This window comes from Thermobia domestica, chromosome 3, assembly GCF_964235325.1.
Source record: "Thermobia domestica chromosome 3, izTheDome1.hap1.1, whole genome shotgun sequence".
Classification (NCBI taxonomy): Eukaryota; Metazoa; Arthropoda; class Insecta; order Zygentoma; family Lepismatidae; genus Thermobia; species Thermobia domestica.
Genome location: NC_137456.1, coordinates 280,761,875 through 280,788,326, shown reverse-complemented (window position 1 = coordinate 280,788,326; position 26,452 = coordinate 280,761,875). Strand labels below are relative to the sequence as shown.

At 35.7% G+C, this 26,452-nt stretch overlaps 1 protein-coding gene across 3 annotated transcripts in view; it reads right to left on the bottom strand.

Moving 5' to 3' along the window:
- Positions 1 to 3,162: 3,162 nt before the first annotated feature.
- Positions 3,163 to 26,452, bottom strand: part of LOC145681092 (piRNA biogenesis protein EXD1-like) — a 49,669-nt gene continuing 26,379 nt past the window's right edge. For 2 of the 3 annotated variants that reach the window (XM_081752474.1, XM_081752475.1), the window contains exons 6-8: positions 23,742 to 23,882; positions 16,348 to 16,539; positions 3,163 to 5,279 (exon numbers count right to left, since the gene is read on the bottom strand). In XM_081752474.1, coding sequence (XP_081608600.1) covers positions 5,073 to 5,279; positions 16,348 to 16,539; positions 23,742 to 23,882 — 540 coding nt within the window. In that variant the 3' untranslated portion in view covers positions 3,163 to 5,072. The remainder of the gene's footprint in view (positions 5,280 to 16,347; positions 16,540 to 23,741; positions 23,883 to 26,452) is intronic. The other variant, XM_081752476.1, reaches the window with a different exon arrangement.

The following is a 26,452-nucleotide window of genomic DNA, read 5'->3' as shown; positions in this document are numbered from 1 at the left end:
AATTTAAAATAATAGTTATAAATCACTAAGTTTATAAAATGAAAAACTGGCATAGGCCCTATATATTCACCGTTGAAACTTAAGTATAATAATTGAGGTATACTTATAATTGTAAAAGTTTCTTACATACAAATTATAATGATTATAAGGTGGATAATGAATTAAGATTTGAATGTTTGTATTGTTCCATATTTTTCCCACTGGCCATTTAATTTTCAACCAAATATCGCAGAATACTTATTTTCCGTTGAAGATTTCGGCGTGTAAGACGATTTTTCCATGTAATTTCAACGTGTGTGCTATATGCGATATGTTGCTGTATTATTTACGATAATAATTTTCATTGTTGTGACTGTATTATTGCATGGCACCAACATTCAATCATTTCAAAATTAGTTTCTATGGAAATAAACTGTACAGTTAGATTTATTGTTTTAAAATGTGTAATACTAACCTTGATGGGAAGGATAATAAGTAATAAAAAATGTGAAGTTTGAAGTGATTTTTTCGAAAGAGTAGATGCACTAAACCTATTCAAAATGATACAGCATTATACTCGTTATACCAGGCAGTAAGATTTATAGTTGCATGATAATATTGTCACCAAAACTTGTGACGGCCGAAATTTCCGTTTAGTGAACTTGAAAATAGACTGTTAATATTTCCACAAAACGATTCTAGAACAATAGAATTATTGTCGCAGTAAGGAGCTTCAAAAATATGAATAATAGTGTAGATGTCTATGATCACTGATTTATTTCCATTTAGTTTGACCCAGTATGCAATTTAAGAGGTGAGTCCGGAAAATAAGGTTACAACGTCTATTATTCATTCAAAAAAAGTGTTTAACAAGATGCCTACTACAACGTATTTAGAGAACGGTGGCGGCAGCGTGTCGACTACAGCGTACGAGATTGTTTTTGGCGTAATTGCCGCACTTGTGCAAACACGGTGTACTAGCTTCTGTATCTAACAGACATAGGATTCTACCGCCTGCTGTTGGAACTACATCTGAACTTCGTTATTCATCCCTCCATCGTCAAAGTATCGTCCAGAAGATGTTTCTTCAGATGTTTTTATAAACAGGATCAAGTTCTTTGTGAAAATTCACTGGATGCTTATTCTATGCTTGGAGAAAGCGTGTGGCGGAGCGCAGGCACAACGCAGGAATTTATTTTGGGGGGGAGTCAAAAGGCTTTAGGGGTTGCATCTCGCCATGTTATCTGCAACCTGTGATACAAGAATATTATTTCTATAAAATTTCAAAATTCTATTCCTAGTAATTTCGGAGATCTTGAGAATACCAGAAAAATTTCTAGCTCTTTCCCCCCTTTAGTAATCGAACATACACATTCAATCTTGGATACAAAGAGATTATTTCTACAAAATTTCGAACATCTACCTTTAATACTAATGAGAAAATTGAAGACTCAGTAGGTTTACTCTCTTTCTTCATTCAATTCCATTACTATTGGCTACGAGCATTGCATCCATCATAGTTGTTAAATTTAAAGCAGGAAGTATTCAAGTTCATTGAAGTTAATACATGTTTGGAGAAATTATACACGAATGATTTTTTTTTAATGTTCCAATTTCATGAAAAAAAATAGTGTGTCTAGTCAGTTACGAGGTAGTGTATTGCTGAACATGGTTTTGAGGATGCATCATGGAGAATACAATTGCGAGTGATTTTCTTTTAATGATTCAACTTGGGACTTTCTGCACAGTCAGCCGCGTAAAATATGGACAGTTAATTTGAATCAGGAATGGCAAAAGGACGCACCATCTCTCCCACGGAAACGAACCCTGGGACGCTGACAGTCTTTGGCAAATCTGTCAACAGAAATGGAACAGACTTGATGGAAGAATTCTTGAACACATGTGGAAACTCAGATGAAGGGAGGGAGGTGTCAGATAGGGTTTTCACGTTGAACACAACCGCAACCGCTGGTGGCATCTTGATATTTCTTGAGGTAGGGTAGCATCCTTATTACTATAATTGAATCAGTACCTTACATGGAAGAAGGATAACATTTCCCACCATCTTACGTTTGCTAAAGAAAAAACAAAATTGCTCACCGGAATCACCGTTAGTTATACAAAAATATTTGCATAGGACACTGGTAGCATACGTTAAGACATTTCATTTTCCAAAATACTGAAAACGTAATGATATTGGATTTTTAGTTGTACAGAATTGCTATCATGGAATGTTCTTTACGTTTTAGAATATTCTCCCTTTTCAACTCAGCGATTCAATTATAAAACGGCCTTCTGTATTTTCCGAGGACAGACTGAAGTGAATCGTCATGATTAGATTTTGGTGGAAGTTTTGCAGTGGGAAGCCCTTTATGGTGCCAATCATAATTTACTGGGGCTTCGCACTAGTACTAAGTTGCATCTCCAGTGGCTGGTTTACTGCTAAGTCAACTTACTTCCCTAGAATCATCTCATTTTAACGATTTTGTATCTTTATATGTTGAAAGCATTCCAATTAACTCACTCCTCAACTAAGGCTTGGACTATACAGAAGCTGTAAATGTAACGTTAACAACACAGTGCTACCGGCGGTCGATTGGAACAATGGCTGTATCATTGCATCATTACATAAACGCTTTCAACGCGAAACGAAGCTGCGCCAACCGAACGCTGAGGATACTCAACTCGTCTGATACGTTAACAAGGCGGTTTGTGGTGGGAATTATACGAACACTAAATGAGAAACTTCTCCACGAGCTCTCCACCAATACACCCCAACAATTTATCAAAGGATTTCACTGACATCCCGCAGTATTGGAAAAATTTATCTTTGTACTTTCGGTGCACCGCAAACGTTAAATGAAACTGATCAGTTGAAAGCTGATTTGCTACCAACGTATGAGTTGCCCATTGTTGTCATTTCCCGGTCACTTTCACTTTTTAAGTACTCGGTTACTACGACAAGAACGCCCCGTAGATCAATTTGCACCGTCTCCATATCCACAACTGGGAAAGGAAAATTTTGTTGCACAAATTCTAAGCCAACACGCCATTTTGTCTGGTTAAGGTGTCAGTGTCCATTATCAACGCTACGTTTACTGCGCCCATGTAGTCCAGAGCTACCAGAGGGAAATTAAGGGCATCATCGTTATCTTATTTTTTAAAATATAGTAAATACAATAGTATTAGTAAATACAATTTTATTTCTTTGATACAAATTCACATACAAAAATTTAACAAAGATATCCAGTAACAACGATCCTCTTTTTCTTAAATATGCATTCCTTATATATGTACATGGGAAACGTTTAGAAATGTTCAACTGTAGTGTTACCATGAGCCACACTTCAGAACACCTCACACACATCACACCCACTACTGAACACTTTAGCAGATTTCTTACAAAACAGACTATTTATAATTCTTGGTATTTTCTCCATTAATTTACATAATTTTTTTTTTATTCTTTAATTAGATCACATTTTACGAAATAAAATATATAACACGAATTATTGTTTCCGGGTTTATATGAGTTTTTGTGAAGCGCTTTTGTCCTTTTCGCTCACCTTTCCTACTCTAGCCAACTCGATATGCATATCGCTATTCACTTGACTTGAAATTGTAAATGCAATTTCTACATCTTTCTGTGCATACGCACAACAATCCTATGCGATACGACTTGTACATGCTTAATATCAATTAAAATTTGTAGTGAGAACTCAATTTGAATTCAAATCATTCCATAACTAATTAATATCCAAATTATTTGGTTAGTGTATCAGAATTTTGATTCTAATATTAATATAGATGCTCAACAAAATATTACGATTATGTTTCAAGACTGCAATGTATATAATTGAAATGCGGTATGTTAACAAAATATTTTGCTTCTGTTTCTATATATTAATATAGATCTCACGGACTGCGAGGAAAGGAAGATATTTTCCAAGTTTGATATGGAAGTTTCTTATCTAAAATTTCAGTAACTTACGCAGCCTTCTTACATCTAGAATGACCAACAAGCGTTAAAATTATATCGCATTTGAGTACTATCTGCGACCGTTTAAGGAATAATTAGGAAATGTCAGATGTATTTACACAGTAATGAGGAAATAACAACACTAAACAGTTTGAGAAGTTACTTAAAACGTAAGTAACACTTGAATTACTGACATTGTTAAGTGCTGGGTTTCTGTTACAAAAGGAATGTATCCCTTTTAAGTTCAAATTAATACTATTTATGTAAGTAATCTTATTTTGTTCACATATTCTTTTTAGTTCCATCAACTTAAAATGGTGACCAACTACACAAACTTTGATGATGTTTTCGTATTAGAAAGTGACTTGCAACATGTGCCTCGCCGGATGGATGCATGCTAGTTTTATTACATCTATCTCAATCTTAGGCCGGACACTGTTTAGAACAGTGAGTAATTTGAATAAGTAACATCTAATCCCACGTAGAAATTAAAAATTAGAATTGACTTTGAATGAGGTATAGGCATTTTGTCTCGAACCACAAACTACCTTGTACAACTCAAACAGCCCTCGACACATGCTTTAACTAAAATAATTCTTTAGTATAAAATGTTTAATATAATACTTCTTATCTCAGAGTATATACACAACATTTTTGGAAAAGAAAAAATTAAAATAAACAAGAAGGAACAAAATAAAATACGAAAATTGCACCTAGCTTCTTAGGTACAAAAATCTTACGAAATGAGCCAAATTTAATACGTATATTTGTAGTTTGAAAGTAATATTTCAGAGGAATGTTTCCACCATATGTATATGTACCTTTATATACATAGAAATACAGAATACTTACGAAAAGAATAAAAACATAAATCAGAACAAAACGTAATATGTAAATCTATGTTCACTTGCTAAAGTTCTCCCGAGTTCAACTACATAGTACACTCACCATCACCACTTTCTATCGTCACATTTCAAACACTAGGAAGATTCTCATATTCACAGCACTCGCACATGCGATGCAGAATTACACTCAAAGCATTATATGACTAGTGGAACCGCATCATTTCCACGCTTACTATGTATAAATAAAAAACAATTTACTACAAAAATCTTCAATTAGCTGTGTGCCATATGTCCCGACTATATCTAATATTCCCATCTCGCACATCAACGGGCGTATCTAGCAGTTTCCGGTTTCCTCCACTTTCGCTATTGTTCTTCTTGGTCGTATTGACTGGTTCTTCGTAGCCGCTATCATAGTAATCATGGGGGCGCCAGCCAATGTTTAGAAACTGCTCTGGAACCATGTGAGTTAAGGTCTGTAAAATACGAAAGATTACAAAAAATAGTGGATATACTACAAAGGGCATATTACTTATGAAAAGTAACAAATACATTACGCGAACAATGACAATTGTACAAACAGAAATCAATTATGACTGTTGATATACACAGCTTACCACTCGTGAATTGCCTGGAATTAACTTCTACGACTTGCGTGCGACTCAATCTAGAGGATCTTTTTATACGAAACTTTTATTTATTTATTTATTTATTTATTGCCTGGGAGTTTTACGTGTCTGTTTGGTAGAATAAAACAAACTTTGGGCTTGTATCAATAGTCTTAAATAGATTTTGGAAACAATCTTGACTTAATCTATTTAACTTAGACGCTAGTGTTTAGTATTTAAGGTAGCCTATATATTTTTAAATATTTAAAATTACAGTAGTTTTGGAATTTTAATTTTGGTAACCATTTTTCGCTTTTTCCTAGTGTGTATTTTCCAGTGTCGTACTTCACACGAGAACTTTACTCAGCATTTTCTCAAATCATTCTTGTCTGCCTTCCTTAAAATAATTCCCCACTTCGATATGGCCGAACTGTCCATTGTTTTTATCATAAGGTTACTTGATCATCTCAGACGTTTCCTGGCCATTCTTGCTTCACACAAAATACAATAGCAATCATTTGTTTGTAATTAATGGTATATCAGTTTCATCCGCAACTGTAATTCGACTGTCACGACTTCAGCAATGACCCTCGTATATATATATATATATATATATATATATATATATATATATATATATATATATATGGTGCCTTCCATTTCAATTCAGGCAGAGCATGTACCATCACCAGATCAGATATTGTTGAAACTTTTTTTTTATAGCAACTAGACATGTTTTTAAGAGACCCATATTTTTTTTTGTTTTTTCGAAAAAAATTTCCCGCCAAGTAATGGGCAATCGAAGACGGGGAGTTCAATTTATGAATTGTAGAAGACATGGAAAATGGTCAACTTCGGAGCCTCACCATTCGGCTATGGAGACAGGTAGAGTTATAATTCTTGTTGTGGTATGTACATAGGGATATAAATAAACTATATTTTATTATAGTTTGGTTTGCGCATGCGTATCTTTTTGTACATAAATGAACGTCAATTTATCTGAAAAGTCGAAGTTTGCGAATTTTTTTCGAGCACTTCCGGTTCGAATTTTAAAATTCTGTTTTCACGGTTGGTTAGACCTAGTTACCCGCTTTCCGAAAAAAAAAATGTATCGCTTGTGTGTGCAACCGTTTTGTCGCAAAAAAATTCGAGAAATTGTAAAATTTTCAAAAATCGCCATTTTTGGGCGCCATTTTCTCGAAAACACCATCTTTTAAAATTCTGAAATTTTGTCAGATGATTCAATTTTACATGAATAATAAACACACCAAATACCATTCTCGACCAATGCTTCATGAACTAACTGCAGCCTTTTAAAGTTAGCGAAGTTTCGTTAACTTTGATGTCACAGTTAGCAACACTGGGAACAATGAAAGTGCAATGATTTGATGATGTTTGTGGTTCACATTCATTAAATGAAGAATAAAAGGTTTTCCTGACTGTTTTTTTTATTATTTTGATCAAAAAGGCTCTCTGAAATAGTAAAATGAGCCTCTCCCTACTCCTCCGTTTTCTTAAACCGAAGTAATCTGAGGTGGAAATTGCGATTACGAAACACACATATTTTAAGTTTACTTGAAATGACCATCCAATTAATTCTGATGATCTATAGAAAGCCTGAACTATTACCTCAGTGATGATTTGGAATGCTCCAGACAAAGCCTCAATTAAGTGCGATGTCATTACAGTGATCGAAAAAGGACAAAAAGTTAAAGAAGTCGAAACGGTTTCTTACGCGTTCCAAAGAAATTTACTGACTTTTTAAACAGAACAATCCCAGCATAAGAATGGGTCACTCGGAATTTTATAGTATTCGACTAAAGTGGGTCAGTCCGCAACCTGCGAGGGAAATGTGTATGTGTGTGTTGTGCGAATTTTAAGATAGTTCCTACTGCGTTGCTACAAATCAAAGGTGCATCGTGTATTGAAGCTGTCATGAGTGACCTATTTCCTTTAGTAGTATGATCCGTAGAAAATGACAGCTGTCTTCTTCAAGAATGTGGTAAATTTCCTGGAGTAGAAGGAATAAGTGTGGAGTCTTTAATTATTGATCCTGATGAAAATAGTGTTACGTATGCCATATGGGAAAACAATGATCTCGTTTAAAAACTGTGCCACTGTTTTCGTATCGTACATTGCTGGTTTAACTGTAAGAATTGTAATTCATGACTACATCAAGAAAGTCCAAAGAGAATTAATTGCTACTGAAAAGCATCGTATACAATTTCAAGATACAAATTCTATTTTACTTCATGTGGACTCGGTGAAAACTGGACTGTTAATCTTCAAAGTGAAATTCAGAGTTATCACCGGAATATGAAACAACTGGCAGTTTTGTTGTAATAAACGACGATAAAACACACGATTCGGCTCATGTACTCATAGTCATAGACAAGATTCTAAAAATACTCGAAGAAAAGCGAAAATATATTTTGTAGAAAAAGGTTTGAATACGTGAAAATAAGTGTCTACAATTTCCCAAACCGTGTCAGTAATTTCTGATGGTTCTGCATCCCATTTTGAAAATCGCTTTCAGATGTTCGAGATGCAGACAGGTCCGATAAAGCAGTGGTTTGGCAGTGAATCCGGCCATGCAAGGGTCTCTGCGACGGTATTGGGGGGGATAAAGAATGTGGCAACGCGGCATAATCTTAGGCAAAAACCGATAAACAGTTTTAAAACCACAGAAGAAAAATGAAATGAATGCAGAAAGTGGGAGGAAACGGGATAACCCCGAGAAAACCCACGAGCACGGTGTTTGTCCACCACAAAGCCCACACGGCGCGAGCTGGGATCGAACCAGGGAGCCCAAGCACCGGAGGTGAAAGCCCTACCACTGAGTCACCGCGCTCCCACTAAAACCGCATAAGAATTCATGAGTATAGTGCAAGTACAAACTCCGGGTATTACTCTCTTTTTGTTGCCTGGAATTGAATTCAACGACTTCCGGAAGAAAAAAAGAAGTATGCGACCGGTAACTGGTATTCAAAGGTCATTTTTGGCTTTCGGAAAATGGCGAAGTTTTTATGGCAGTAACGGGTCATGCTTCCCCCAAAGTCGAACTTCTGCAATTCAAAGTGTAGATTTAAGAAATCTGCAAAAAGGAACTTTTGTTACATACATATATGTATGATAACCAGTGGTGCGTAGCCGAAATATTATGAATAAATCATGAATTAAGTGGAGTTTAAGTGCTGCTTATGCTTCCACATAGACCTTCAGCAGGGTACAGGTTTCCAGAATAGCATAAGAGAAATGAAAATAAGTGTTTTGTGACTATCGACAATGTGCTACGCAGGGGTGGATCCAGGACGGTGGGGGGAAGGGGGTTGTAATACTGGTACTTAGAGCTACTTTTAAGAGCTCCAAACTCTGGGATGGGTTTTATTTATATATAAAATAAGAAATTTTCTTCTTCTGGTGGGGGGAGGGGCAATCGTCCCCCTAGATCCTGGACGAGCTGTGAGTGAACCAACACCTATTGGAGCATCTGTACGATTACATGCTATTAGCGAAGAAGACACCAACCAAGGAAATGATTGGTCCATGTAAAAATCAATGAAATTTTGTTTCCGAAGACCATTTTAAGTAAGTGAATTTGAAATTTGTGTGTTTCGTAATCGTAATTTCCACCTCAGATTATTTCGGTTTAAGAAAACGGAGGAGTAGGGAGAGGCTCATTTTACTATTTCAGAGAGCCTTTTTGATAAAAATAATTAAAAAAAAAACAGTCAAGAAAAACTTTTATTCTTCATTTAATGAATGTGAACCACAAACATCATCAAATCATTGCACTTTCATTGTTCCCAGTGTTGCTAACTGTGACATAAAAGTTAACGAAACTTCGCTAACTTTAAAAGGCTGCAGTTAATTCATGAAGCATTGGTCGAGAATGGTATTTGGTGTGTTTATTATTCATGTAAAATTGAATCATCTGACAAAATTTCAGAATTTTAAAAGATGGTGTTTTCGAGAAAATGGCGCCAAAAATGGCGATTTTTGAAAATTTTACAATTTTTCGAATTTTTTGCGACAAAACGGTTGCATACACAAGCGATACATTTTTTTTTTTTTTCGGAAAGCGGGTAACTAGGTCTTACCAACCGTGAAAACAGAATTTTAAAATTCGAACCTGAAGTGCTCGAAAAAAATTCGCAAACTTCGACTTTTCAGATAAATTGACGTTCATTTGTTAATTTATGTACAAAAAGATACGTATGCGCAAACCAAACTATAATAAAATATAGTTTATTTATATCCCTATGTACATACCACAACAAGAATTATAACTCTACCTGTCTCCATAGCCGAATGGTGAGGCTCTGAAGTTGACCATTTTCCATGTCTTCTACAATTCATAAATTGTACTCCCCATCTTCGATTGCCCATTACTTGGCGGGAAAATTTTTTGCGACAAAACAAAAAAATATGGGTCTCTTAAAATCATGTCTAGTTGCTATAAAAAAAGTTTCAACAATATCTGAGATGGTGATGGTACAATTTTACATTTTTTTTTTTGCCTAAGTTGAAATGGAAGACACCATATATATATATATATATATATATATATATATATATATATATATATATATATATATATATACACGAGGGTCATTGCTGAAGTCATGACAACTATTTTTTTTTTCGAAAATAGTAACACAAAAAATTCTGAAATATGCAAATGTAAGGTTAGTTCGTATGTAAACATTACATGTAGGGATATGGATGAACACATACACCACCATAAAGATATAGCACGAGAAAAAAAGACGAACAAAATTTTGACGTTTCAAACGTGTTTTACTGTTAACTGCAACAGTACACAATAGTACAGAGCAAGAACACGTACCAGTGACATCTTAGACTATCCACCATATTTGTCAGACTTATAATCTTGCGATTATGACCTCATACCAAAGCTGAAAGAGCCATTGCGTGGAACACGCTTCCGAACATGTGACGACTGCCACAGCGTGGGATCCAAAGATTCGTTTGAGCGTGGGATCCAAAGATTCGCTCAAGGTGAGGCCATGGGTAGCCCTATTCGGTGTCTTCCACGAAGTTGGCAGTGTGTGATGGATTCTTTGGGAGACTACTTCGAGGAACTCTAAGATGTCACAGGTACGTGTTTCTGCCCTGTACTATTGTGTACTGTTGCAATTCACAAAAAAAACACGTTTGAAACGACAAAATTTTGTTCGTCTTTTTTCTCGTGCTATATCTTTATGGTGGTGTGTGTGTTCATTCATCTCCCTACATGTAATGTTTACATATGAACTAACCTTTCATTTGCATATTTCAGAATGTTTTTATTCGTTACCATTTTCGAGGAAAAAATAAAATAGCTGCCATGACTTTTGCAATGACCATCGTATATATTAATACCTAACATACATTCTATTTGTGGTCACGAACGTCTTGTAAAAGGCATTTATCACTAAATCACAAGACGGTGCTATATCAGATCACCTGAATTTTATTTTAGTAACAACTTTTTATTTGATTTAGGATTTAGATTTCTGGGCTTTTGGCATCTAAGGCCATCTTTACCCCGTCGCGTATGAGGCATGACGTCCCTCGGCGGGCACACTATCCGGGAAAGGGGAAGGAAGAAGGGATTAGGGAAGAAAGGAAGCGGTCTGGGACCTATAAGGCTGGCCTGAAAACGCTTTTTAAACTTTTCGACCGAGTGTCCCCTCCGGGATCTTTTTATTTGAAAACTGATTAATTGTGAAGAGATATTTCACAGCAATATCCGATTTCTACGAGATACCCCCCCCCCCCATCTCTCTCCCAGTCTGGATCCTGTATTTCCGTCTCATCCTGGCGAATTTTACTTGCAAGCCATTGCTCTCCTTAGATGTTTCACAAATTTGACACTTCTTTACTGTATAGTAATCTTCTGCTGTAATTGAAAGTGAAATAATCCTCCACTGTATTATTTTTATATTAAGTCTGCTTGTCCCTATATTGTTAATATAACAGGAATGCAACAATGATTAATCAAACTCGAATTACAATCGTTTGATTACAATATACCTTGTACTTTGGTACGCAGACTGGACCTGTAATCGCTATGTACTTCGTATCTCTTCATATTCAGAGTAGAGATTCCCGAGTGTATAAGGGTAGATCCCTAAGGGAAAAAAAGAAGAAATAATAATATCATCGAAGAAGGTGGGTAACACGGTGGTTGGGGGCCGAACTGTTTCTTTTAGCATAGGTAAAACAAGACACATGTGATCAGTAAACATTAAACAAAACGAAGAAAATACTCTAAGAAAACACACGACTGAACAACAATGCAAATTTGTAATGAATATACTTTATACTAATCGATTTCAAAAGTATACTAACCGATTTCAAAAGTATACTAATTGATTTCATAGATATAAAGGGACAAAGATTGTTATATTTTTCGTTGTATAGATATAACAATTTACACTGTATATATATTAACAATTAAATAGTTGAAATTTCTTAGAATATTTACAGTGGGAAGCAAGCCATAAGCACAAGAATGACAGAAGGAAATCGAAATTCCCGCTATTATATCAAAATGTATTTGGTCGCTAGAACTGTTGTGATCACTGCAATGCACCTGTGCTAGGTAGCCAATACGAATAAACTCTAGGAGTGATTTATGTATTTGAATGCAAAACAGATACAAGAAGACATCACAGGAACATGGCAGAAATCGAGATTTGCACAACAAAATCTGCTTCTAATAAGGTGTATGATCTCCCTGAATGGCCACAAGTGTTGCACATCCGTTTGGAATGGATTTGAACAGGTAGTCAATGCTAACCTTCAGACCGTTTCCCCACTTCTTCTGTAGGGCCATTTCCAGCTGTTGCAGAGTTGCAAGTGCTACTGATTTAGCACCAATACGTCTGCCAAATGTGTCCACATATATTCAATGGGGTTTAGCTCTGAACAGAACGCTGCCTATACCATCCGTTTAATACCTTCTGTCTACAGCATCAACATCTCCCACAGTATTCAATTAAATCTGGCATTAGTGTCCATACAAATGGAAACGATTGGCAACTGCTGCAATCGTAGAAACAATGTGAGTCCTGAGGATCTCAATTTTGTATCATTGAGCTATTAGAATATCGTTCCGACTGATCTGCAAAACTGTGTCATGCTACAAAAATCACGAAAAAAATTCCGTTTTTCGGAACATTTTTTTAAAAATTTTCCCTTACATATAGTCGCACAGACCTTTCATGTTCATGGAAAACCAAGACCGAGAAAGCAAAACAACGCTGATATATAACTATGTATTAATCAATTAGAATAATGAATAATATAAAAACGAATACGACGTATTTTATTATGAAATTATAGAAAATTTGTATAAAGTAAAAAATTCCCGCACAAACAAAGAAATTAATCCTCTTTCCTGAAACTTTATGCTGTTGTTGTTGAGTTGAGTTTAGCTTTCCTTTCAGCAGCGAGGCTACATGAGACGTGGACCTACTGATTAACGTGGAATCCGAACACATGAACTCCCACAGGGAATCGAACCTGGGTCTCCCACGCCAAAGGCGCGTACGCTAACCGCTTAGCCACAAAGGAGCTCCTCTGAAATTTTAATCTGTAACTTTACGCACATGACGAAAGTTTCGTCACATATGGAAGGAAAAAGTCACAGTGAGACACTCATCGCAGAAAGGTGGATACATGTATATAAATGGCTCGCGGCTTAGTCTTTCCAGTTCTCTACTTTGTTTTGTTTATCTATTTTGCAACCCTTTAGCGTGACTGTATCTTACCGTAAAAGCTTGCCACGTTTTTTTTATTACTGAAGTTTGTGTATCCTCTCAAAATGTTTGTTATGGGTATCTTTTTTCTGTTTTATTTTATCACATACAGAGGTTGTTCAGCCTTCGTTTGGCCGATTTCGTTCCTTTCCCCTCCCGGGCAGAATGGACTCACCCGACCTGGCTCGTGGTGTCCTGCAGTGTTGTGCAGTGGCTTCCTGAGAACGGAGTTGTTTTTCCGCGCGGACGACAATAACGCACAAAACAGGACCATTCTTGTGAGTGTTGTGTTAAAGTTGTTTCCAAGTGTGTGGGTTTCTGCTCTGTGACCAAAATGCCGCCCAAACTAAGCCGGTTTTGGGAAGGCTATGTTGCGGCTCTTTATGACGCCCACTTTAGTGTTTCTGTCATTAGAAAACAGTGCAAGAAGAATGGTTGCAACATCAGTTTAAGTAGAATAAAAAATGTTATTAAAAGTACAAGGGCAACGAAGCTCCACCATTTGGATCACCAACGAAGTTGCCTAGGAAGCGGGAATCACCAAGGCCACCTCCACCATGCAGAGGAACTTCGCAAAATGGTAATGCAAGAAAATCCGCCAACACAAAGGTGTATGACTAATCGTCTTCACGTGTCTTTGGGGACTGTGAGCCGGACGTTACACCATCAACTTAAGCTGGAAAAAGTAATGAAAGCTCGCGGCCATCTTATCACGGATGCCCACTAAAAGGATCGAAAGTGTAACGCCCGGAAGCTGTACGAACGGCATCTGGCAAAACAAAGGTGGATGTACGTCGTAACGCTCGATGAAGCATGGATTTACCTTTCCGACTGCGGCAAACCGAGAGCCATCATGTACCGAGAGAAAGGCGTCAAGAACTTCAGAAGATGGGTCCGTGTCTGTAAAGAATCCTTACCAAAAGGATTCACGATTGTTACTGGCTACTGTTACCGAGGTAAACTGAAGATTCGTAGGGTGGCGAAGAACTCCAAATAAATTCGCAGTATTTACAGGAGCAGATCATGAGGCCGATCTACGAGCATGAGATTCCAACAATGTACGGAAATGACGCCAATCTGGTGCGCATTCACATGGACAAGGCCTCATCACATACCTCACGATCGTCCCTCGCATTCTACAGGGAGATGGAGGGGGAAAGTGGTATACAGGTGATATCTTTCAATGAGGTAGTTGTTAAATCTCCAGATGCAAGTCCTATGGACTGATTTGGATTACTGAAGCGGGCTTTGGGAAAACGGCGTGTGGCAACTGTGGAAGGACTTTGGAAAGCTGTACAAAGGGAATGGGACAAGATTCCCCTCCCAGCTCTTTAGAGAAGCCTATTACAGTGGAAATTACGCTGTCGGGCTATTGTTAGGAACCAAGGGAAACACATCGAGCACTTACGGACCTGGCGCCATAGATTCTTCTAAATTTTTAGGTAAGTCGAAATTGGCCAAATGTAGACGGAACAACCTCTGTATATAATTTCGTTTACATTTTGTTGTTATCCATGCATCACTATCCACATCACCTGGGAAAACCTCTGTATAGAGCTATCAGAAACTCAATGATTCTTTAGTCAGTCACAATTATTATTTTATTATTTTATAATAAAAAGTTGCTTTACTCAGCATTTGTATTTTAGTGTAAGTTAAATACTTCGTGTATAGTAAGTAACCCACATCTTCCTGTATCAAATATTACAGGGAAACTTGGCAATGTCTTGTATCTGGTTTGAACGTATGCTGAAATTTAAAGTTTACACTGAGGTCATCCACTGAAATATGAATGATCGTATGATCTTTTTTTTTTAAGTTCGAGGGTAAAAGCGCCTCTCTGAAAGCGATTAAAAGACCCTAGAAGCTGTAAAATGCCCTAATTACGCCAATGTCAACGCGTGCACACTTGCCCTTTCACTCTACTCCAGAATCACACATTTAATTCCATCTGCTTCTTTTGAAAACATATTATTAAGAGATTCATCTAAACACATATCATAATAATTACACTCCAACAACTGAATCAGTTCACTTCTAAAGTATGGTGTTGAAACTACATTTTCCCGGCGATTTCACTGTCTGGGATGGTAAGTTTGAATACTTTGATATCTTTACCACTAGTGCGCATTGACCTATGTGTATCCTCGAAATCGTACCCATTTGCATTGCAGAATCCACATTTGAGCATGTAACATCAAGGTATGTTTAGATCACTGTGGAACAGCGAGCGTGGAAATACATCGAGAGAAATCGAAGTGCCCGCCAAGTGTGAACTACATGATGTAATTCGATTTCTCCAGACGTCTGGTGATTTCCTTGAAAATCCAAGATCAGACACTTCAGAAAACAATCTACACCCATCACAAACCACACGATTCATAAGTTCATCAAGGATGTCTGCCGCCACAGATTTCCACCTTTGACTACTCTCGTCGTGAAAATCGATAAGCTCTTCTTTAAACTCCCTGCAGTATTTGAGCACACAGCCATCACTTGTAAAGTTTCCTTCTTTAAACTGACTGCATCAGTCGCGCATACAACGATCACATAAAGTTAACTTCTGTAAACTGTCTGCAGCATTCGTACACACGGCCATCATTATAAACTTCCCTTCTTTGAACTCTCTGTAGCAGTCGTGTACACACCCATCACTTATGAAGTTCCCGTTTCGTCATCTTACGTGGTTTTATTCTGGTGGCTTTTCATAGAGGTTGAAAAAAGATCTCTCTTAACAATAATAATAATGAGAGAGGAAGAAAGTACAAGAAATGTCTTCAATTTTATAATCTAGAAAACAATTAATCATACCAACACAGCTTTAAGATTACAGAAACTTCGCGGCTTTAAATTCACGAATGATTACAGCCGGCCAGAAACCTTTTAGTTTGAAAGTGCGAGTCAGCACATTGGCTTTTAACGTCGTTATTTCTTGCTTTCTGCATCGATTCGCTACTATCAAGTAATTTTCCAATTACCTCACGATGTTGTAGTTACGACCGAAAATTGTACTCTCAACTGAAGTTCGAAGCCGACATCAAGTAGAATAACCAACTTCCTCAAAATATTTGTAAAGCATATATCTTACTTTTTCATATGCAAATATGTATTCAACGTGATGTTTAAAACAAAAAAGATATAATGGTATAGGTAATTATTTCACGTACCTGTCTTGCAACAGCCTCTTCTTCCTCAGCATCTTTTACCAAAGACAGGAACACATTTACTCCGTCAGTGAAACATTTCATCATAGCCTCCGTGGTTTTCACACGTAGTTCTCTTAAGTACGCTACTCGTTTTATGGCTGCATTTAAGTACTTGCGATCTAATGGACGTTCCTCCCAGATTTTCATATCTTTCTGCAAAACAATTCAAGTCAATGATTAGGTACTTGTATTGCAAATAGTTATAAGGAGTAAGTGCGTAAGGCAGTGTGTGTGTGTCATCGTTGGAAAAGACAAACAACAATAAATACAGTAAGTGGCGTATACAAGGGAGGGTTCTCCCTCCCTTGAGGAAGATTTTATGCAAAAATAAACATTTACTATAAGAAGATACAAACTGTCCTGAAATGATACGGGATTGAGCGCTTGGACCCCCGTTGATAAAATTCCGCCTACACCACTGGACATACTAGCATATTATAATTAGCTAAAAAATATCGTACATAAAGAACAATTTCTTCAACTTTTGCTAGGCTATGAATTCGGTTTAGTATTTCTTTACATAAAGAACGATAGACTACAGACAGGTTAGAGATTATTTTAGGCATCTATGCACATACATTTTTATTAACTTAGTAACATATCACATAACCAACTTAAATACCGCCATTACGTAAACAATACGAATTTCGATCCTCGGTTGTTCACACATCCACATTTCATATTCACATTTAAACTTTATTTTTTTTAAATTTCAAAGGAACATATTTGACTTTTTTTTTTTTTTTTTTTTTTTTTTTACATTTCTTCAAACAAAATAAAACTAGTCAATTATTATTGGCAACAAATGACACACGTTTTAGCGCCACAAAAGTTAGTTTTTCTCGACATGATCTATCGACTTATATATGTCTTAGCTTTGGATAATATTTTAGTTAAAGAGAAATTAAAATTTAACAGATACTTTTGGGCTTTATTTAATTAACCATACTATGTACTGTCGCAGCACTAATACCATAAAATGAAGGGCTTTAGAAGAGTATATTTCATATCAGTTCCACCTCAGTAAATAGCATTGTTCTCGTACAGCATGAATTTATAGATTTACAAAGAAACTTTCTTTCCAAATTCTCGAAAACTACACATGAGTTATTACACTCATGTATATCATTTATTCAACTCATTAAATTCAAACGATTGATAATAAAGTGATCACTTAAGATGACAGGGAACGTTTCAGCATATGGAAAAAGGAAGTAGGAGCCTGTTGGGATGATATGTATAAAGAAGAAAAAGGAGGAGGAGGACAAAGAGGAAAACCAAGAGGAGGTGCTGGAAAGGGAAGGAGCTATCTACAGAATCAGGTGTAGTAATAGTGATAGCTGTTAATTGGTGAAACGGGGAAAAACTGAACGAACGCGTGAAATAACACAAAGATGATGTTACAAAAAGAAAGGAATATCATTCACAAACATACATATGAGGGGCGGGACGTAAAATTAATTGGTGCGAAGTTGCCAAGTGTAAGATCAAGAACAAAGAATGTTGATACGAAAGTGGAAGCAAGCCAAATTTATTGAAAAAGAACAAAGCTGCGTTATAAATTGGAATGTAAATCTTAAAATTAAACAGTGTTGCAAGTTATTGTAGCTTGTTTAGGTCTAGTAATGTCTACCGTATCAGGGGAGGAAATATATTTCTGTTTTTAGTTGTTTCTTTGTGAACTCTAACTCTGATTGTCTAAGAATATTCTGATCAGTCAATCAACGTTCACAACCAGTCTCAGGGAGTTTGTTATATATTAAGAGGCAGCTCTCTATTGTATTGTACTCTGTCTGACGAGTCGTAAGGTTTAGTTAGTTGACGAAATGGTTGCACAGTTATTATTTTTAATTAAAACTTACTTTGTTCAGAGACTTTTAATTATTTTTCTTTTATGAAGTTACTACAATATAGCAAAGCTAACATGAAATGGATAGTTAATCGATTGTAAGTTTCATTTTTGAATATTTTTCTCCCGTTAAACGCTAATATTTTCTTTTATTACATCAGAACGAAGACACGAAGGAAGTATGTTCAGAGCCAATATTTCTTCACAGAGTATTTCAGCAGAAAAAGATAAGATTTTTAACACTGAGAGGGAACAAATTGTGTAACTGATAACAATATAAGAATTATTATTTTTACTACAAAACGCTACGAATACAGTACAGTACACCCTACTTAACGGACCAATTGGGGCGGAAAGGATTGTAAAATCGGAGGTCGCTTAAACCGTGAACTGTGTAATGAACAATATTTAAAATGAGATATTACACTCGAAATTATGCTGTATACGTAAATGTAAAATATTTTATGTGCATACTATATTAGTAACAAGAAACTCCTTACATCTGCGTATTAGAAGAATAAAGAAAAGAAAAAGCCTTCACTTCCTAAAATGCAAGAAATATCAATACTTTCACTTATGGCTGAATTTAAATGCAAAAATATGGAAATTTAAATGCATGAACACAAATTACGGACTTTACGACCTTCTTGACTCAGTAATCACTCAACTACTGCCTTCTTTATACACTAGAGGAAGCTTCACGTACACGTACGCAGGGCAACGCCTACTTGCTAATATGGAAACTTATAAATAAATAATCCGATTTTCTTATTAATTTTATTCAATTACTTGGTACGCCGCAAATAAAAACTATTTAAACATAATGGAAATGCTTTCTTTAAAATACAGATGACAGATCAAGTTATACTGAAATTCCTTGAAATCAAAGTGAACTTAAATTATTTGCATTAGCAAAAACTGTATAACTAAATTGTATTACTTCTCCTATTTACGTAGCAACGTGACGTAACCATGACGTATTCGCAACCGTAAAATCCAATTATTTCAACTAAAACGTGCTGAAAATTTGTTAGCGAAACAACCCAAAGAGAGGTCAATAACAGTTGTGATCTCTTTCATTGTATATTTTCGAATACACAAGGTGTTATAACCGCTACCAGGTTATAGAAGGATTTTTTGTGGACACTCTGTATATTTCGTAAAGACTGTGATTATTATTTTCGATTTATACTTTATTCTGCAACGCACATAAGTTCTTTCTTTGGTGGGAATTGCTTCTTTCCCACACAATTGGACAAAGAAGTCTTTCATCGTTTTCTCATATATATATTTAAAACATTGCTTTTGCTGAGAACATTTCAGTTAGTGACTAACCATTTCAGTGTTTCTCCCTGACTTATTATATGCACAGTATATATTCTGCAGTTATTTGGAACTGAATTAAGTGCTTTCTTTAATCGCTTATGGAAACATTATAATAGATTAGAGAAATACGGGCTGACCGGATGTTCAGCAACCAAAGTGGCACCAGCCTCACAGTTTTTGCAGTTCGTTATCTGTACTTTCTCACGCCAGTGTTATCGCCGTGTCTAGTGCATTATAGGCAGTTGACTAAAATTAACATAAATTGTTTTCCATATTCTGTTTGTATGTGCATACAGGTGAGTTAACTGAGTGATTTTTGAAATGAACTGCCAACACTTTCAGTTGATCATTGCAACCCGTAGCTTGAGCTTGGATGCTCAAGGAATTCGACTCCAGGTCTGGAAGCCGTAACCCGCGCATGTCGTGTCGAGCTTCAGATACGACTTTTTGTGAAGGGGCACAAGCTATTTAGCCGGTGAAGGACGATTTCTTACGGCTAGCCCCAACTAGTGAAGTCTCAGGTTCATAAACCTAGTGCGCTAAAAAGTTATATACGTGCCCTCCAATATCAGTATTCCACTGTGGAGACCTTCTTTTCGTTTATTTGCTGAAGATTGACCTTTACGCTGCAGGACTGTTCAGCGTAACAACTGGATTCATCGTGGGACGATCCAGACAACTTTTCCCCAGTGCTAATCCCCCAAGTGTGTCAATGGTGTGAGAGAAGCATTTGTAGTGATATCTGAATTATAATCATATATATATAAAGGGCTATATTGCCTGAAAAGGGCAAAGTGTGATTTCAGCGACAAAAATTATTATATATCTTCAGTGTTCAGTGTTGTGTCCATTCCTCTTCGCTATTTATTTTTTTTTATATATTAGTGTTCTAATAAATAAGTATAGTGTCATTTAATCCAGTGTGTTTTCGTTGTTTGTATGAGTGATGTTTGTGTGCGTTATGGTCTGGATGACCATCTGATCGTCCGTGAGGTTTTCGAGACGAGACACCCGAACCTCTCGGCGCCTAATGCTCATCTCATTATTGAGACCGACGAGTGATTTGGAAACAGTTTGTAACCTTTTTTTTGGAGAGGTCCTTCATCGTCCTGTCCAGGTAAGTTAAAGTATCAGGAAGATAATTATTGGTAGTACCACGAGCCACGGACAGCGAATAGATTGCACGGAGTGGTTACAAATAAATGTTCACCCAAATAGAGACCTCGAACTCCAGGTGATTACAAATAAATGTCTGCCCGAACAGCGACCCGAACTCCTGTTGGTTACAGTGTGATCAAAAAATACGGTGAATGATTCTTTTTAGCAGGAACTGCTGCTGACGCTACAATAATTTGATGTAATTTGTTCGATAGCCTGATCCCTTGAGACAGGCAGCGTCAAGCTGGAACATGTTCTGACTTGTCACTCAGCGTTTGGATCCGCAAGAGTGAGGTTACGTTTATCGCGTCTGTCGCGCATCATTAATTTTGAACAATGTATGAACATTAAGTTCTGTTTCAAGTTGCAAAAAAGTGCCAAAGAAACTTATGAAATGTTGAAATTGGTGAATCGAGATAATACTGTAACTCTGAAGAATGTTTACAAATGGTATGGACGATTTAAAAGCGGAAATGAATCGGTAGAAGACGTGCAACGTTCGAGATGTTCATTAAACACAAAAACAGAAGAAAACGTGCAAAAAGTAGCAAAAATTGTTTGTTCAAACAGACGAATAACTATTCGAGAGCTTCCCAGAGAACCAAACACCTCTGGGAACCGTACAAAGCATCTTAAGCACGGATTTGGAAACGAGAAGAATGAGTACGAAATTCGTTCCCCGCCTTATTACTTTTTATTATTAACAAAAATTGAGAGAAAAGTCGTGAGTTTTATTCCAATAAATAACTATATCTCTACCTCTAGAACATAGAAATACTTCAAGACCAGAAAGTGAACTGCAAAATCTACTTTAATGTTTTTAGTATTTACCTCAAGGTATTAAAACTGTCTTGTTTAAAAGCTCTCGCCACCAACATGACTTCAAAGGCCATATTCCTATAACTGTACATAGGGTTGCCAACTCTGGAAAATGAAAAAAAAAACCAGCACCCCCTCAAAATTACCTATGATATAGGTCTAAGTGTGAAGTATCTTTGTTTGGACCCATTTATGGGAAGGAAATGTACTATCATCAACAAAAGTGCATTAGCACCTGTATTCTGCATATCCTTAGTACATTTACTAGTAAGTTTAAAGATACGTTGTGCTATAAATGAGAAACTGAAATCGGCATTGATCATTTTATTGTATTTACCAGTAATGCCACTTCTTTAAAATTATCTAAACAGATGAACAAAATATATTAATCGTTGATAGATGGTGGAAGGTGACGGTTTTGGATTTACAGAATAAAAGTTATTTTTTAAGTCTATAGTCGCACTAGATGAAATTGCTTCGAACTAGATACAAATTTGAGAAAAGACGCTTATATAGGGGTTGGTAAGAAGTTTGTACCGGTCACTGGCTTTAATCAAAATAACAGCAATATTTCCGGCCAGGCCGGTCAAAACCCGGCCAGTTGATAACCATAACTGTACATGGATATTTTTAATAGTTTGGCTTGGAATAAACATCTCAGTTGCCTAAAGACGATTCATTTTTGTTTGATTTAATTAAGAATTATACTCATATAAGGTAAGATTAAATTGATACTCTTATCAAGCTTATCTGAAGACACTAACAAGATACCAATATACAGTATGGTTACTGAAATATAGCCCAACATTTAATTTCTGTTTAATAAAAATATTATCCAAAGAGAAGACATATCGAACCATATATTACGTCCATCTGAGTGTAACAATATGACTCAGAATCTATTCTCATGCGTAGTTTTCGAGAAAATTAACAAAAAAACTTTTTACGGCGCTAGATGTATGTTACTCATTGCAAACAATAATAAGATTCTATTCTATTGGAATATACGAAGGTTATCGCAAAAGTCATGGCAACATTTTTTTTTTTTTTTTTAACGAAAACTGGAATGAAGCAAGAAATTCTGAAATATGGAAATGGAAGGTTAGAACATACTTAAACATTATCTTCACGTAGTTGGATGAACACACTATATATATATATATATATATATATATATATATATATATATATATATATATATATATATATATATATATATATATATATATATATATATATCCCCGTCAGGATATTGCACGAGAAAAATGAGTACAACGTATTATTCGTTTCATACGTGTTACAACCCATACGGCAGCATGTGGGCATAATATTCTCGCATGATGAAGATATCGAGCATTCATCATCATCTTGCAATTTCGAACTCATACTGGATGTACACGGAACGCGTGTTAAACGCGCGTACTGAATTTTCTCGTGCTATATTCTGATGAGGATATCTATTTTAACTTTATCGTCCCGTTCAGCAGCGAGGCTATATGAGACGTGGACCTACTGATTAACGTGGAATCCGAACCACATGAGCTCCCGCCGGGAATCGAACCCGGGTGTCTAGTTTGGGTTCGGCTACACTATATGTAGTTGTCCACATATAAGGCCTACAAGTAAATTTTTTGATTGAAATACATTGGATCTTTTGATCCAAAAATGTGATACGCATAACATTTCAGCAACCTACCCTCCTCGAGTTAGTGGTTGAGTATCTTTATATATGACGACATGATAATGGAAATGGCCATGTTCTACTACTCTATGAAGAAGAGGAATGTTGTTAATGACAGTACCAAACACAAGATTACATTACTTAGCCACAATTATGTATTGTCCCATTCGACACTTTTATGCACAAGTTGTGGAATATATAAATGATTTTTGAGCTCCTCAATCCCTTCAATTTACATTCTTCCCTTGTTTACAAAATTTGTTTCCTGGTTCCTTGAAAACTGTAAAAACGAGCAAAGGTGTACACACACAACTTCGCCTGAGAAATAACACTGAACTTTCCATACCGTCCATATAGTAACAGACTAAGGTCTGCTTTTAAATATTAGTTTGTTTCAATATCATCGATGTTAATGACAATGATAAAATATTTTGCACGGAGATATACAACATACCTTGCCATTAATTTACTTTTTATGCCATCTATCTTCAGAACTTACATTTGCATAATATATATTCTTACCGCCATATATCCTTCCCTGGTTCTTGGATAATACAGCATACGCGGTGGAATTCCAAGATATTCGCTGCAACACGTTTGTAGACTTCTCACATATTTAGGAAATTCTCCATACTTCTGGTATTGAACAACTACATCTGCTACCTATCCAAAATATTTATATAATTATATCGTGCATATACACTATTTCTTAATCACACAGCAATGAACTTAAATACATATACTTTTTTGTTTCTAAAAGTTTATTGAATAGTAGTTTATGTCAGGAAATGCCACCAGAAGACACACAGTTAAACCAATTTCAATGTAGAATAGTGAACAATGTCCAGTTATAGGCGGTGATAAGCGAAAGAAAGACGTATTGCAAATCATACACTTTGCCGGCTTGAACTTTTTCTGAAAGTTAACGGTAAGTTTAGATTATAATTTACTACAAATATCTTTATTTTGTTTAATATCTTTTAATGAGAATGTTTTTAAGCGGGTATTTCTATTTTAAGTTTAGGGAGTTGAGTAATTTTACTATTTTTTCTTTCTTTGTCCTGAGACAATTGTTACTGTTATTTCATTACATGAGAAAATACTTGATATCGCATTACTTTTTTTTTCTTTTTTTGTATTAGTTCCTTCTTCCTTTATATTTCATTTCTAACTCTGTTTTTTTTCGTTGCATCTGTCCATTGGCTTCCTAGTTTCGCTTTCTTAAAGTACTATTGAAGGAGGAAAGTTTGGGATTTTGATTTTTTGATATCATTTTATTGTAAAATGCAGAGACTACCATTTTATAACGGACTTCTTGTATGCTACCTAATATCTTCTATTACTTGTTTCATATCAAGACTGTTAATCTGATCAGGATGTGAAAGTAGTACATACAGATAATTCAATCTCTACTGCATCACCGTATTGCAAAGATGATATTTTTTTCTTCAACTCGGTACAAACACTAGGTAGTCAATAATCGGAGAGGTGTAGAAGATAAGGTTTTGAGTATTCTATATAAAGCCTAAGAACAAAGTAATATTATGTACCAGAATAGCATAAAGTGCAAAGTTTGACGGACGAAAAGGCCACAATTATGCATTAATCTTTTTGAAATTAAAGGTCTCTGAGGACATAATAAAGAGCTTCACTTAGTAAACTCCTACCTGTATCCTAGATTCATGGCTCTTACGTCAATGTCGTATGTGCGTCTAAAATTCTTGAACCGTCACATAATTCACGGCCAGGTGTTGTCTATTAACTGGTATTTACATCTAATTAGTCAAACTGTGTTTTTCTGCTCTCCGTTTTACTCAGAACACCATGTGCTACCGTTTACACACACGGATTTGATTTGATTTTCAGTTTAGTGTACCTCCCAGCAGCGAGGCTGTATGAGACATAGACCTACAGCTTAACGTGGGATCCGAACATGATCTCCCGCCGGAAATCAAACCCGGGTCTCCCAACCCAAAGACACGTATGCTACCCGCTTAGCTACGAAGGAGCTCCATTTATATTGGAAATACAAATACTTATATATATATATATATATATATATATATATATATATATATATATATATATATATATATATTACTCTCCCTCTCTTCCGTCATACGTAAATACAGTATCGTTAGAAAGAATGCTTTATTTTAAAGACAATGAGAGATGAATCAAGGCCTTAAGGTAATTAGAGTACGAGCTTCTTAAGTAAATTGTTAAAACATTTATTTTAATTTTTCAGAATGTTCCAAAGTTGTTTGAAAATATTTTTTTATCTTCACACCTACTAATCGTATCTCAATGAAACTAGACAATGACAAATATATCTATATGAAGATAGCAATACATATGATGTACATTTGTACAGGAAAGCAAATTACAATCTTATGAATTAAATCTATCTGAGGATAACAAAACATGATAGGTCACTATTTGGCCAATTTCTTATTTTTTTGCTGTGGCATTTGGTCACACTGAGATTTATATGCTGGAAAAAGTTGATAACGGCTATTTAAAAATTCTCCATTTAGCAGTATTATATATTATATATATAGTTTTCATTAGTAAAGTAAAATAAAAGTATTTTAAATTTAAATCGCTTCCCTTACCAATGTACATATCATATTTACTATGTTAAATAGATATCGCCTAGCGTATGCATCCCTTTCTAGGTATCTTTTGTGCAAGTACCTAAATCTAATACCCCAAACGGAGGGTGACCAAATGTGAAAAAGGCTTTTCACAGGACGATTTTCGGGAATATTTTCCCTACTTTCTCTTTAATTTATACATTTTTGATAATCATGCCAAGATCATTTTAATTAGTTCACTAGGTTACTGCATGATCTGATCATACACGAACTCACATTCGCTTATATACATGCACAAAAGTAATGCAAAAAATTAAGAACAATTTACATAGCAATATTTACAACTTAACATTGCACAATACAGATTGGAAGATTCTTTCAGGAGTACGAATATCTATGGTAGCTAGAAGTCTATTGAATTCACTAGGAAGCCTGTACATAAACGACCTTTGGACTATTCCAAATCTAAGTTTCGAAATATAGAAAAGACCCATATTCTGTGTTGCACGAATGGGCAAGTGTGAAAAGCAGAACGTGAAAAGTTTAATTTTCCATTTCCTATTTTATACAGAAACTTTTTTTTTCTTTGCGATGAGTACTGTATAATGCTGTATTAAGTGTTTTCATGATACTTTC